Raw genomic sequence first — 15,035 nt, 5'->3', positions numbered from 1 at the left:
AATAGGATGGGGTTAGCTTAGTGTCATGTTGACAGCCTGGTCACTCCTATAAAAAAAGAACATGAAACTGCGCTCACCACAAATGTTACTACTTTTAAAATGGGTGAATTCATAGGATTTGTTTACCCAAAGTGGAACGCAGCTGGGAACTATAGCATTAGATACCACTACTAAAGCACCAAAGACACAAGATGAAAACCAGTGACAAACCAAAAAAGGCTTTATTATTCAAAAAATAAAAATTTATCTGACCGTCTTATAGCTGATCTTGACTTACCTTCAGTATTGCACTGATTTCTCTGCACACTGGCAGCTTTTTGCAGTATGTGGTAACCCACATAGAACTTACACCTATTTCCCGGCTGATGGACACCCAACAACATCTAACCCTTTCCTACCTAGATGAGCTGTCCTTGGCCTGTACCTTTCATGTAATGGATTTAGTTGAGCATTACCAAAGCTTCCAACCAGCTATCTTAGGCTTTAACTGGTGTCTGGGTGCTGGACCATTACACCAATGCATATTAAACTAGAGAGGGATCAGAACTTCATACTTGTCCTAGGAACACATATGCAACATATGGAAGCCAGAACTTCCTCTTGCTTAAGGAACATATATACAACTTATGAAGGAACCCAGTGAAGTCAGAACTTCATACTTGTTTCTGGAACACAAATGCAGCATTTGGAAGCCAAGCTGAGAACGTCATACTTGTTCCAGATAAGTGACTGTAAAACTTGATTTCGAAATATTTATTTCATAAGGTTTCCTTTCGTCCTTTGGGGTCACAGCAGAAGGCCTAAACAAGTAGTTTTGCCTTCATGTGACCTAACTTTTGCATTAGATTATGTAGAGTATTAATGCTTTGCACTGTAGGGTATGACAACTGCATGGTCCCTAACCGAATAGCGAGTACTGAATACTGAGCCTGATTTTTTAATGCTCTCCAAGACTGGAGAAGATAGACTATCATGGGAGAACCTGGGTAATACAGCAAACCTAGGATGGATTTAGTCCAGGGCTAACACATTTGCTCAATTAAACAAGAGTTTTAGGAAATCCATTCCAGGTTTGGTGGTCCATCCAGGTTCCTCATGATAATCTATCCTTTCCAGTCTTATAGGGCGCTAATAAATCAGGTCCTCTGTATTGCTCATTTGCAAAAGGTCATATTCAGAACTAAGCACAGAAGGATTTCATTGTTTTAAAGGAAAGTAAAAGTTTTGATAGTTCTAAGACACCTACCTACCTTCTCTAATGCATCCTTAACCACCTAAAGCAGTCCTAAATTTAAGTTTAGCTCCACCTTAAAAACTCTGGTTTATATGTACTCGCATTAGCATGATCACAAACACAGAGAACCATTTTGCTTCCTAATGGTTTTTATTGTACAAGACATATATCATGAAATTAATTTAAATTAATAGATGGTAAAATAATTAATTTTCATACATTTTGAACAAAATATACACCGCTACAGATGGCAAACCATTTACACAAATAGAATTATTGCAATGACAAAAACTGAACTCACATTGACACTGGCAAAGAACATTATCCAAAGCAAAAAAATTACTTTATTATACAGTGAGCAACATGCAGGGATGTGAATTCCAGAACCATAAATGTTATTACACAACCTTCATAAACATAGTTATGTAAAAAGTGTCTGATTTAAAGCCAAGTGTCAAGGGAGTAGTGAACACATGATATTGTGATTACGATTACATTTTGGAATTTATTAATTGGTAACCCTCATTCTAAAAATAAAAAAAAGAGAAAAATACTCAAATTCACCTTTCAAGTACCAACTTACACAACTTATGTAACTTTAAGAATTTTACATTTCAGTATAATATATCTTCCTTTCTCAAAGTATTAAAAAAATGCAGATATTTTTCTTAAATGAACCATACCATGAACCAAGCTGAACACCGCATAATTACATAAAAGTAACCTCTTGCCTTTAAAATATAGTGATATGAGAACTTTGTAGATAATTCTGGATCATTATATTTGCCTCTGCACAAAACATTCAGATATTTATAAATTTGGCAAAATTACAAGATGCATGAACATAGGGGAGTAAATCAGGAGACTAAAAAAACAAATCAAACAGTCAAGCAAGTACTCACATATAAAATGCAGTTTACAATGGAGAAAATGACTAATATGTTTTTTTTTATTAAACCCTTAGTTTTGCAACTGTCTAATGGCACAGGTAAAATTTTAACTTCTTTCCTTTGATACAAATCTAAATATTATGTCAGTACCAAGTCTGGCCCAATCCTATAGAGGATTCAAGCTGTAGTCACCTTATAACAGTGTTTATTATCATTCTACTGAAGTGGCTTTATCTGTTCCAAATATACCAATATTTATAACCAAGTCATTTACATGACTTGAAATCACCATGGAGGATGTAGCTTTTCAAGAACATGAGGAAAGGTGTGAAAGATTATAAAACCACCATTTTCTAAAATGCCCACAAATGCAGAATAATACAGTATTGTTAACCAAAATATTGCCTGTTAGCAGTGTTTTCCTGAAAATGCAAACTCTGTAAACTTGTGTGTATAGGTAAAACATTTTTTTTTGGATAGGGGAGTTTTTAAAATTGAACTCCAGCTTCACCTACCCAGTCTTGCATGGTCACTTACTCTGATTTTATAGAACACTGCGAGCTTTTCACAATGTGTATTGGAAGCTGCACCAAGTCAGATAGAGTTTAGCTCATTTACTAGCTAGAGGACATCCAATATTATCTAGCTGTTTTTTTTTTTATAGTCTTACTCTTCCTGGCTCATCCTTTTTTATTTATTGGTTTTCATTTTCTTTTTAGTCATGGAGGCTCAGAATCATGCGTGGGAATTACTTGCCCGCTGGGGAATGCCTACTCCTCCAGACTGACACCTACCTGTCAAGGCATTTGGTAAGTGGCATAACTCCCCTATTTGGCAAGGAGCCATTCTGTTGGTTGCATCAGTAAGTTTTAGAGAAGAGTAAGAAAACGTGACACAGGTACAGAACATTTTTTTTCTAAAAAAAAGAATAAAAAAAAAAACATACAAAAAACTTTTGCTTTACATACACATTTGTTTCCATAATGATACTTGGAACATTCCACTTAATCAGAGTTTATGTTTTTAGAGGTTTTTGTTTTAAATAAGCAAACCAGCAGATATTTTATAGAAAAATATACCTTACTTTGCCACAACATGCATTATGTCTTGAATACATTTTTTTCATCAAGTTATAATTCAGAAGAGATTCAAGTACACTGGATTACAAGACTACATCTCAGTTCACTTCATTTACTGTAAAAGCTGATTTGTGTTGGTAGTACATAACAGACTATTAACATATAAAAATGCATTTGTAGAAATGTATTAGATTAGTAACAATGCTTCTGTGGAAGAGCTGCCCATTTACTTTACAAGATAATAAATGTGGCAAATGTAATAAGTTGTCAGTAATTATTACCTGCTGGCTTGGTACATATTTGTAACATACAGATCTTTTATTATTTTTTTTAATTGGTAATGTACTGTTTTGGGGAGAGTTAATAAGTCAGTTATTAGATATATTTCACTAACATTACACACAACACTAAAACATGACATTTTGTAGATATCATAACAGCTATTTACCCAATAAATAAAACTAATCAAGTAATAAGTAGAAGAAACTTAAGTTATATGAGACATTCCCATGAACAGTAATGAAATACATTTTACCTTCCCAATCAATTTGTATTACAATGGCTGCAGCAAAGAATGTGGATTTTAAGCCCATTTAGGGGTAAATGAGAATGGTTAATAAATTGACATTAGACCCTTCTAAACATATTTTCTAATATTATCAAATAATATTTACCTTCAGGGATGACTAACCAGCCAGTGTTCTCCCATAGGGAAAATCAGGCAGGTCAATTTGGGAGAGACTCTCAACAGTCTCTAAAAATACTGCTGACCTATAAATAGTTGGGTTACACCCAACTCACATACTGTACAATCAGATTTGTCAAAGAGGAGGAAAATATAACAAATATGGTAAGTTTGAGAGGACAATATAATAAGTGGCCATAAGCATACAAGATCATAACCTTTGAATGACTGCATCTTTTATCCTGGCTATAATACTTATTAGGGGGCAAATTCTGACCCTACAAGGTAACTATGGCACAGATAAATGGTGGCAGATATCTGATTTATTCAATTTTTATTGATTAAAAATATAAAGACAACAGGCTTTGTGCAGCAAATCTGTAGTAAGACACCTATAAGTAAACAATTCTACATTAGAGCTTGAAACATGCAGTGCCATAACATACTCGTAGTTTCTGATCCTATAAAATAATCAGCAGCTCCACTGAATTCATGCAAATATTTGGCACTGGGAGCATAATTCACTCTGTGTATTGTTACATATAGGAAGAAGTACCTGTTTTCATAGAGTTAGTGTTTGTATACAAAGTTTGGTAACTTGCAGGATGGGATGTGGAACTGAAATTGTGGAACCTTTCTGTGTAGATGCAAAACTACTAATTTATAGGTTTTTGACTCCTGTTTCATTTCAAAGAATAATTCTAAATATGGTTATGGGGAGTTGCTGCAAAGGAAGTCAGGTAAAAGTCCTACCTTTTATTACTGGTGACAAAGTTCTGCTTTCTATCTACACCTCCCACCCACATTTATGATATTGTAAATATACTTTTTTGTAGTTTACTGAAACACATGCAAGCAGTAGCAGAAGGCCGAGCGGTTATGGCACTTTAACAAGCAAGATTTAACTTTTGGAAAATATGTGCGGCAATACCAGGGAACTAGGACAGGTAGGCCCAATAAGCAAAAATTGATTATCAAATAATAAGATGTCAGAATATTTATACACATTCTCAAAATTACTGTTGCATTAAGCAGCAACAAATTGCAGAACATTACTAGGAGTGAAAAAAATAATTATAAACAACCACAACTCTTTCTACTTAGAAAAATGTAATAAACCTTTAGTATCTATAATATATTTGGAAATATTATTTTGATATGTAGAAAGTTCATACAAATGACAACATATAATGATTTCATAAAATAATATCATAAATTCTGCCAACTCTTCCCAGCCATTCTCTAACTGCCTGTCGTACACGGATGTCATTTACATGACAGGTCAGCTGACTGATGCAAGGAAACACTGCTGGCTGCAGAGCTGCAAACATCTGGTCTGGCAGAATCTGAATCTGATTGAGAATAGTCAACACCATGTTGGTCCATGCCTAAAATATAAAACACATACAGTGTGTATGCAAAGCCAAGAAAAAAGATATATACAGTATAAAAATTATTAAATAAAGTAGTGAATGCTAAAAACACATGCAGATGTTATGGCCAAATCATTGTTTCTGATTACATGAGTAATAAGGATTTGTTTAGTGATGTATTTCATAATGTCTAACTACAAAAATTAAATGTATTACCTGTATCTGTGCTTCTGCATCCCTTGTTGATATGCTGAAAGTGCTAACTGTGGATCCAGAGCGAGACCTCTTTTCTTGCCTCAATATCTCTGGGCCAGCACTAAATGAATGCCTCATCTGGGTTTGGTCAATAAGATGTTGTGGTCTTTGTGGCATTGGGGAATCCTGGCCTCTGGAGCACAGTATGTCTCCTTTTTTATCCAATTTGGTATCTTTTACAAATGTAGTCAGGTTATGCTGCTGCTTTCTTTTTTTATACTCGGTCATTAATTTTGCAATTGTTTTATCTGTAGCTATAGTATAGATTTTGTTGCCAGCATTTTCCCACCATTCTTTCTTCCTGGACTGGTCTCTTTTTTCCATTTTGGGACTTTGTGGAACTGTTGCCCCAAAACTTCTTGGAGGCATGGTTTCAGAAATATAGTCTTTGCTTAGGTTTCTGTCGTCTTCTAAAGGTGTTTCTTTGCCCGAAAAGCCCCCAGTGGAAGGAGTAGAAGTCTCTGACTGAAATGACGGTAATATGAAGAAGGGATCTCCTTTAATACCTGGATGATCATCATTATTTTCTAAGTCCAGGTGCATTTGAATGTAATTATTACACATTTCCATGCACAGTTTGTGTAGTCTCTTTACTAACCAAGCCCAATCAGCATTACTTACTGGCTGAACACTCAAAGATGGGACTCGAGCCCTCCATTGCCTTTTCTCTTTACCTCTTGGAGGGCTGACTTGGGCAGTTTCTTCAAAGATGTCTTCATCCTCTGAAGAACACTGCTGAGATGAGTCTGTGCTGTGCTCATCTTCTTCGTAAAGGATTTTTTTTACCACGTCTGCAGTGATATTGTCTTGATTGGTTAACAAAGCACAAATTAAAGCCTGGAAATAGATGTTAAAACTCATTGCTGCTTGTCTGTAAAGATTTGCTGCTCCTCCAATCCCCGAAACCTTCATCAGTAAACACTTCAGTCCTGGACGGGCATCAAACTCTCTGGCTGTTCTATAGGAGTCCAACAGCAGGTCAAAAATCACAGCCAAATTCTGCATTGAAATGTATCTAAGGAATCCAACAGTTTTGGCTTCTTGGATTGGGACAGTTTTATCCTCTATAACTGTAGGACCTTTTACAAATTCTTCCAGCAAAATGTCATACAGGTTTTGCAGCAATACTTGATGGGATAATAAACTGACTACAATAGTCCTAAAAGGAATGCTTTAAGAAACAAAAAGAAACAAATTAGAACATGTTTTATGTTATATATGTTCATCTATATAGTACATCACAGCCCCATACACAATATAATTATATTTAGAAGAAATCCTCTTATTCCAAGATTTTATGCAACTGGTATTCTGTAAATTGTAAAAAGGGTTAGGCCTTACATATGTGAAAAGTATATAATCTGCACTTGAAACCAGTACTTGTCCATTGAGAACAGATTAACTTTAACCTCCTTCCCTCACCAGAATATTCCTACCTTTCCATTTCTCTGTTAGGTGTCGGAATCTGAAGGAAATAACTGGTGATGCCCAGTACTTCAGGGTAAGGTTATTTTAACAAAATATGTTTGCATATTTGCATATAAGTTTTAAATTATATTTTTGTGAAACAGTTGTTTTCTTTGGCCATTTAAAGCTGAATTACATTCAGTAAATACATTTTTGTTTACCATATTGAGGTATTACAACTGCTTACCACCTATTTCATGTGAATACAAGTCCTGTCGCCCTATATAGACACAAGGTTTCTTCTGTAATAAAATGTAGTCTGGCATATACTGTTCTCCCTGCTTTGAATGTCAGACAATAACAACTTTCCCAACTGCTGAATTCAGCAAAATAGGTATTCTATCTATTCTAATTCTAAAACTGTTTGTATCCATACTGGTTGCTAAAGAGAATTTGTCTTGTTAAAAATTAGCCTTGCTTTAATCCTGTTTTTTTCACAGGTGATTTTTTTTTTAGCTGATAACCTTTAGTAAAATGTTTTTTTTTTCATCAGATGCTGTAAATAATCAAAGTGAAATGCCTACATCAATGTAACCAATTGCTTATATATATTACAAAAAATGCACACTTTGTTGATAAAATGGAATTTGTAGACATGCAGCATGAAGAAACTAACTTTAAACTGCTTACCACCTGATGACCAAGTATACCGATAGAAAAAAAAGGTTTGTCGTGACAAGCTTCTGGTGTTTTTTTTTTCTTATATTTTTGAAAATTAAATAGAATTTAGTAAGCAAGATTAGTAATACAGAAAAAAGGGAACATTCCTAACACATACCAGCAGATCCGATTAGCACTGAAAGAACTGCTTCTGGAAGTTTTAACTAATAAAAAGTTCAGAATTGTGGTAAATGAAGCAAAAAAACAAACTCATTAAACACATCACATAATGATATAGCAATGCAATGAAGAGAAAGCAGTAAGAATATCTTACCCCAGTTTTCTGTTAAGTAACACAGCATTAGTAACAGGCGGGAGAGAAAAAAGCAGAGAATTAGAAAGCAGCACATGCAACCATGACATCAGAACACACAACCATTCTGTGATAACATGAACCAGGAACAGTATGGGTAATAAGTATATATATATATATATATAAAGATATGAAAGTGTTATCACAGTATGATCACAAAAATTAAACAGGATAGAGAACTGAAGCAAACACTAAAATAACCAAAACCAGAATAACCAAGTGCCATCAATGTCCGTCTACTGGATAAAGCTTTTAAAGGAACAAGTTTTCATGTGCATAGGACAATGAGGCTAGATTGGAAACAACCTCAGTATACGCCATGTGGTAAATGGTACAAGTATTTTTTTCAATGTATGTAATTAGGCTATGCAGATGTTTACAACCAAGTTCCTCCTAAAATCAGACACAAAGCTTCTAACATGTTGGATAATATTATTGAATGGTTGATTTTTTCCTTTTTATTATCAAAAAGGAAAAAAATATTTTTGTTTAGCAATTATTAGATTTGCACAGGAAAAGAATATCTAATATTTGAATATGGAATTGTGAAAGAAGTTGGAGAGAGTTCTGGAGAAAAAAAAACTGTGACCACTAAACACCCACTGACCTCAAAGCAGAGTGGGCAAGCGTTAAATTTATTAAAGGGTTAGATCTCCCCCAAGTTTATATTGCTTCTCTGTGGTGAATATCCACAGGTTGGATGTGTATTGGTTATATTCTTAGGACAGGAAGTAAAGGCAAATCTCTCTAGTGGGATCAAGACAGCAAAAAAAGTAATATGTGTTGCCGGAGTTGCCCTTTAAAGTGAACTCCATGTGTGACAAAACATTTGCTGCCCCACCACCCCATTGGCCAAATGCAATAATGATGTGAAAAAGGTCTGTGAAAGCTCCAAGACAATTTTTGTTCAAAGCTTATGTAGAGATAAGGATTCCCCAAACATTGTGGGATTCAGCCTGGTGACTGGCCCCTCGAAGGCAGTCAAGCTGCATTGCAGGAGGAAGTGGACAGTCATATGTTCCCTCTAGTTATACAGCAAGTATAAGCAAGCAACAAGCAAGGGCGTCATTTGAACCTGTGGCTTCAACCCTGCATGCAAAAAGCATAGGTACACTTAGGAAACATTTCAGTTGCAAGTAAGGTTTAGTGACTAGACACCTTTTCTGTGTGTGTCCATTGGACTTTTCTTCAGGAGGCAGCTCTATAATCAGAACACATGATTGGGCATGCTCAAAACCTTCTTTGTTGTTAGGAGTCTTTGGTGAACACTGTGCTTCCAACATAAACACCTATCATAGAAAAAGAATCCAGATATGACAAATGCTGATGTTATGGTGGCAGATGCAAAAGTAAACATGGTGCTGAACAGTAAATATTACCTTGTGTGTCAGACACAGGTAAGTGTAAAAATGGTCAACCTCACTGGAGAAGGGCTTCTTAGAAGTTATCAGAGCTTGTGCATGGTTGAAATACACTATATGTGACCAAAAGTACGTAAAATTCAAAAGACTGTGAAAACATATATGAATATATTTAAGGGTTTCCAGTAAAAAGCACTTTTAATTTTACAGTTGATAAACAACCACTTGACCCGTGTCTGTCCCATAACACTGGTGTGAAGGAACTGGATTAGCCTGCACAAAGCTCTGACCTCAACTCTCTTGCACACTTTTAGATGAATTGGAATGGCGATTGTTAAACGGATCTTCTCATTCAATATAGACCCTGACTTCATATATGCTTTGTTGATATAGTTCAGTTCCACTGGCAATACTGCAAAATTTTGGTAAAAGCCTTTCTAGACACGTGACAGCGGTTGCCACAAAAAGCAAATATAAAACAATGGTTTTGGAAGGGGATGTCTAACAAGCTAATAAAGGTGTAATGGTTAGTTGTTCACAAACCTTTCAAAAGGCTTAATTGTACTACATGATAACATTATCTTGCTGTCAGTATGGATGTGAGTTTTGTGCTTTTACTGGGGATCCCCTCTAATTTATGTACACACTCACCTGTTGTGTCATGGCTCGGATTCTCCAGTACTCAGCTTCAGCATTTGGGGACAAAGATGGAGCTGCTACCTTCACTTCACAGGCATCACCAGAAAAACTTTCTGACCCGCTATGAAAGTAACCTAACAGGTTCTGCAAATACATGGATTAATAAAAAACAATCCTAAATAAGCAGAAATACCACCTTATCAATGCAAAAAATATAGTAAACTCAATAGTTCATGTAACTCTTTTATAACTTTTTCGCATTGAGCCTGATTTATTAAAGTTTTCCAAGGTTGGAGAGGATACACTTTCATCAGTAAACTTAGGTGACACAGAAAACCTGAAGGGGATCTGGTCCAGGACTGAAAACATTTCCTAACAAATAGCAATTGACTTTTTAAGAAATCCATTCCAGGTTTGCTGGACCACCCAGCTTCACTTATAAAAGTGTATTTTCTCCAGCTTTGGAAAACATTAATAAATCAGGACTATTGCTAAAAGAATATTAAACAGACAAGCAAAATAATAATAAAAGCAAAAGTAAAAAAGTTTAGCCATTCTCTTTGCAAGAAGTAGACAAATTCATTTGTAGTTGAACGCCTGACACTTCCCTTTCATTTCAGCATGCTGATTGACAGGTCATTTTACAAACATCAGGAATAAGGAAACTTCTACATAAAAAAGCAAACCTTTGCACACTTTGTTACAGTCAAAGGCACTAAAAATAATATTTGTTTTGTTTTACAGAAAGGTTAGCAGGTATGAATTAAAATATTTCTAACATTATAAGTAGGCGCTTCCAAACAGAAATCAGTAACTAAACACCAAGAAAAGTGCTGAGGTTGTAATCGGTTCATTCTGAATACACATTGAGCAAGTACTTGAACATTTAAAATGATAAAATTTTACAAAACATGGAGCTCCAACAAAACAACCAAACATAATAGTCAAATTATTTATTTATATATGTACTCTATATATGATTAGAGAAGCCATATGAACCAAATTGTGTGCTTCGTGGATGTCATTATAAAATGACTGGTTAATATTTTAAATAAAAGAGTAGAAATTCTGTGAAAGGTTATGGGAATTGATATATCGTTGTGGGTAAGCTGTTCAATATTAGGTCAAATTTTATGCATTTCTTATGTACTACCTTTTAACCTATGAGGACTTATAACAGATGATTTTACCTTCATGGGCTCCAATGTAGCAGAAAATGCATCTTGCAAAGCACAGCAAGCCAACCTCCACATTTCCTCGGTGAAAACAGGTCCTGCAGTTACTAATACATATCTAAAAACAAACAGTGATGTTCTGGATTAGTGGATTACAAAATCTTTAATCTGATTAGGTCTCTTTTATTATAAACTAAGGGATGTCATAAAAGATTTTGACTTTGCTTACCTTATACAAGAACAGCCTACTCGAGAGATGGTTTCAGTGGGTTCTGCCACACAGGATACCAGTAGTTTGAATAATTCTTTCAGCATTGTGTTGATCATATTTTCATATCCAATGTCTGGAAGAAATGGTAAGTACAGACTTTGTAGACTACTGAGTACTATGGTCGGAGAGGTTGTGCTTGCAAAATAGATGTACAAAAAACTCTTTAGATTACTACTCTATACATGTATTTCAATGTACTGGTAAAAAGAAAGACACAAAAAAGCAGTTAAGATGGAAAAGGTTTGAAATTGTATTTTTGTTAAATAAAAAAGTACATCTTACCCGAATTTATGAAACTCTGGATATGTTCCACCACTAGTTCACAAGACAAACCTATAGCATGTTTAAAGTTGGCAGATGCTGCATCCCAATATGAATGGTCACCCTGGCTGCGGCTCAGCCACATGGACATCACAGGCAGTAAAAGGTGTACTACTGCATAAATTGCAAACCCTGGACCTGAAAGGTAAAGAAAATTAGTGGAAATCACAATAAGTTATATTACTTCAGTGAGAAATAAATAATTGTATTTTCTGATTTGTATTATGTATCTAATTTGGAAAAACTATCTGTCTTGCATAACCAATTTTAGCTCCTAAGGTATATGATAAGCCAGAAGAACGCCAGATGGTACATGTACTAGGTAGAGAATATAAAGATCATCAAGCAAACAATGAGTTACATTACCTGGCACTTTAGCAACCTCTCTCAATAGCTCAAAGAGCAAATCCAGAGTGGGTGGCTGATGCTGACGTGGACAGTTAGATACAGCAGCAGTTAACTGCTCCAGAAGATTAATCCATACATCAATGAGACCTAATAGAGAAAAAGCAGAAGACTATTATAAATAAAATGTAATGAGTATTTAGCAGGAGATCCACAAAGCCTGTCAATTATTTTCTATGCAAAACATTCAGTTATTTTATAAATACATCCTTTTATAAACTGTTTTTATTTCAGATTGCTGTGTACAAGGTCCAAAAATCATCGGAATTAAAACAGAGCGCCCTCTAAACAGGGCAAAACCTTAGGATAAACTAGTCAAGATATACACAGTTAAAGCAACCATTTGGAAAATAGGTATGAAGATAACCATAACCCTAGTACAACCCCAGTATAATTTAGAGAGGAAAACGACCTCTTTAAATTATACAGTTATATATATATATATATATATATATATATATAATTATGCACATAGAAACAAAACAAACTCTAATCTATTGTAATTCGGTGTAATTCACCTTAACTAGTCTCAGTTTTATAACTTGTGATGTTCTCACACCAAGCTTACATAGCTATTGCTAATCAACTCACCGGTGTCATCATCAAACTCCGATAACACTGCATCAATGCCATCTTCACTGCTTGCTGATCTTTCCTGGATGCGCCGAGGCAAGCTGTTCAGACGTCCACACAAGAAGACCGGCTTCATTGGCATTTTGTATATTTTTGCAAGTAACTGCAGAAGAAGGATTAGAGCAGGCATTAGGTCTACTAACATATTAGGCTGGGATATGTTAATCCATCCTTATGGAGAGAATGAGATAATTAAAGATTTAGGTAATTTATGCTTGGCATCTATATTTCTATATGAATTGAAAAAAAAAATATTATGAGGCTGGAATAGACTTGATTCCCCGATGGTTGTTGACACAATTGGGCTTGTTTAGATTCAAACATAGTCGAGGCAATGAAAAATAGTTGGTGGGACAATAAAATCGATTATTATTTCAAAAGATAGAAATCGAATATTCTGGCTGGGCTATGTATATATAATGTTATAGAGAAGGTATATTAAAATGAAAAACATTATGCATTTGGATATAAAACACACAAAAGATTCACTTTGGGGGCAAGATTTATCGAAAAAATAATAGAATGACAGCAGGCAGCAAATTCAAGAGAGAAAAGAGGATGTATGACAGTAGGAAGCATGTGCAGAATAGGAAGACAGAGGGTATGACAAAGGAAGTTATGTGCAGGGGATATGACAGCAGGCAGTATGTTCAGGAGAGGAGTGCAGAGGGTATAACAGCAGCAGTATGACAGCAGGCATTATGAAATGGAGAGAAGAGCAGAGTATGAAAGTTGGTGATATGCACAGAATAGGAGAGCTAAATGTAAAACAGCAAGTAATATGTACAATAATGGAGAGCAGAGTGTAGCAGTGGGCAGTCTGTGCAACAGGAAAGTTCAATAGGTCTGACAGTGATACTTAAAGTAGAAGTAAACCCAAAACAATAAAATCACACTTACCTTCTAGCAGTCAGACCAGTCTGTACATTGGGAGGTTTCTTCCATCGGGTCCTGCATCGTACTGGTATGCGCCTTCTGTCCGATCTCGCACTGTGCAGGCGCAATATCGGGTTGGCAAAAAACTTGCTGATCTCACTGCGCATGCGTGAGATCGGCAATTTTTTTTCACTATTGATGAAAGGGCTCCTTCTGCTCGGGCATGCACAGAAGGAGCAGCCAAGAGCCTCCTGGGAGGCATGACATAATATCCCGGGAGGCTTAAGAATTAAGGGGGCAGTGAAGTTGCACAAAAAACAAAAACTAACAGAATTTTTACTTTAAATAAAAGGGTTATCTACCCTTTTACGTAAAGTAAAAATTCTGAGTTTAGGTTTGCTTTAAGAGCAGAAGCTGGATGAAGGGGGGCATTCAATTAAAGGTCATTCTGTGGCAGATGAACACTAAAAGGTTAATGTACATACACTGCAAAATGGTCATTGGTAGGTTAGCATGTAATATTATAGATTAGATACTAATGGGTTAAGTCACATACTCTGCATTTGTAAAAGGAACTCTCTGTACTGAAGGGGCTGTACTGCAGGTATAGATTCTAAGGAGTGAGGTATGTTTGCTCAGGTGTTGTGCTATAATACTAACACACACTCTATAGTTGCTAAGTAGTAAGAAGAAACATACTTTTCTAGACAGGGAACAGAGATTGCTGCTTGTGTGTCTGGACCAAGTGTAGTATTTGGGCTGAGTTTAATATGCAGTACCTATGGTGTAAGTGTGATACTGAAGATTGCGCAGTTGCCAGAGGAGGAACCTTGGCATGTCTGCTGAAGAAAGAAACAGAAGAACTTAATCTGTGTAAGATGTGTTGTTATTAGGGATGGACTAAAGATTATATATATAATAATATGTTTAACAGCACTTTACCTGTGAACATCGTCTCAAATAGTCCAAAGCTGGAAGGCATAGATCAGTGGACGATGATGATGTGGAAGCACAGTCTCCAATTTCTTTACAATCCGCCTCACCTGAAGTGAAAAAAAAACAGTTTTGGCATAAAAATGTATTTGAGCTTATGCAATAATGGACTAAATTATATGCTTGAAATACTTGAGGTGCTTCAGGTATGCTCAAAGAATGGCCCTGATTTATTAAAGCTCTCCAAGACTAGAGAAGATAGACTATCATGAGAGAACATGGATCATTCAGCACACCTGGAAGAGATCTGGTCCAGGGTTGAAAACATTTAGCAACTAAACTATATGATTTTTAAGAAATTAATTTCATGTTTACTAGATTACCCAGGTTCTCCCAAGATAGTCTATCTTCTCTAATCTTGGATAGTTTTAATAAATCAGGCCCAGTGTGTTTGGCCTTTACACA

At 35.6% G+C, this 15,035-nt stretch overlaps 1 protein-coding gene across 2 annotated transcripts in view; it reads right to left on the bottom strand.

Annotated features, from left to right (window-relative positions):
* Positions 1–1,365: 1,365 nt before the first annotated feature.
* Positions 1,366–15,035, bottom strand: part of ARFGEF3 (ARFGEF family member 3) — a 59,598-nt gene continuing 45,928 nt past the window's right edge. Inside the window, exons 25-35 of one of the 2 annotated variants that reach the window (XM_072408955.1) lie at positions 14,580–14,680; positions 12,720–12,864; positions 12,090–12,218; positions 11,685–11,861; positions 11,361–11,475; positions 11,147–11,249; positions 9,969–10,100; positions 9,115–9,245; positions 7,918–7,926; positions 5,478–6,687; positions 1,366–5,276 (exon numbers count right to left, since the gene is read on the bottom strand). In XM_072408955.1, the coding sequence (XP_072265056.1) occupies positions 5,085–5,276; positions 5,478–6,687; positions 7,918–7,926; positions 9,115–9,245; positions 9,969–10,100; positions 11,147–11,249; positions 11,361–11,475; positions 11,685–11,861; positions 12,090–12,218; positions 12,720–12,864; positions 14,580–14,680 (2,444 nt within the window). In that variant the 3' untranslated portion in view covers positions 1,366–5,084. The remainder of the gene's footprint in view (positions 5,277–5,477; positions 6,688–7,917; positions 7,927–9,114; positions 9,246–9,968; positions 10,101–11,146; positions 11,250–11,360; positions 11,476–11,684; positions 11,862–12,089; positions 12,219–12,719; positions 12,865–14,579; positions 14,681–15,035) is intronic. The other variant, XM_072408956.1, reaches the window with a different exon arrangement.

The sequence above is a fragment of the Pyxicephalus adspersus genome, chromosome 4, assembly GCF_032062135.1.
Source record: "Pyxicephalus adspersus chromosome 4, UCB_Pads_2.0, whole genome shotgun sequence".
Taxonomy (NCBI): Eukaryota; Metazoa; Chordata; class Amphibia; order Anura; family Pyxicephalidae; genus Pyxicephalus; species Pyxicephalus adspersus.
Note: the sequence above shows the minus strand (reverse complement) of the source record. Positions and strands in the feature narration are given on the sequence as shown.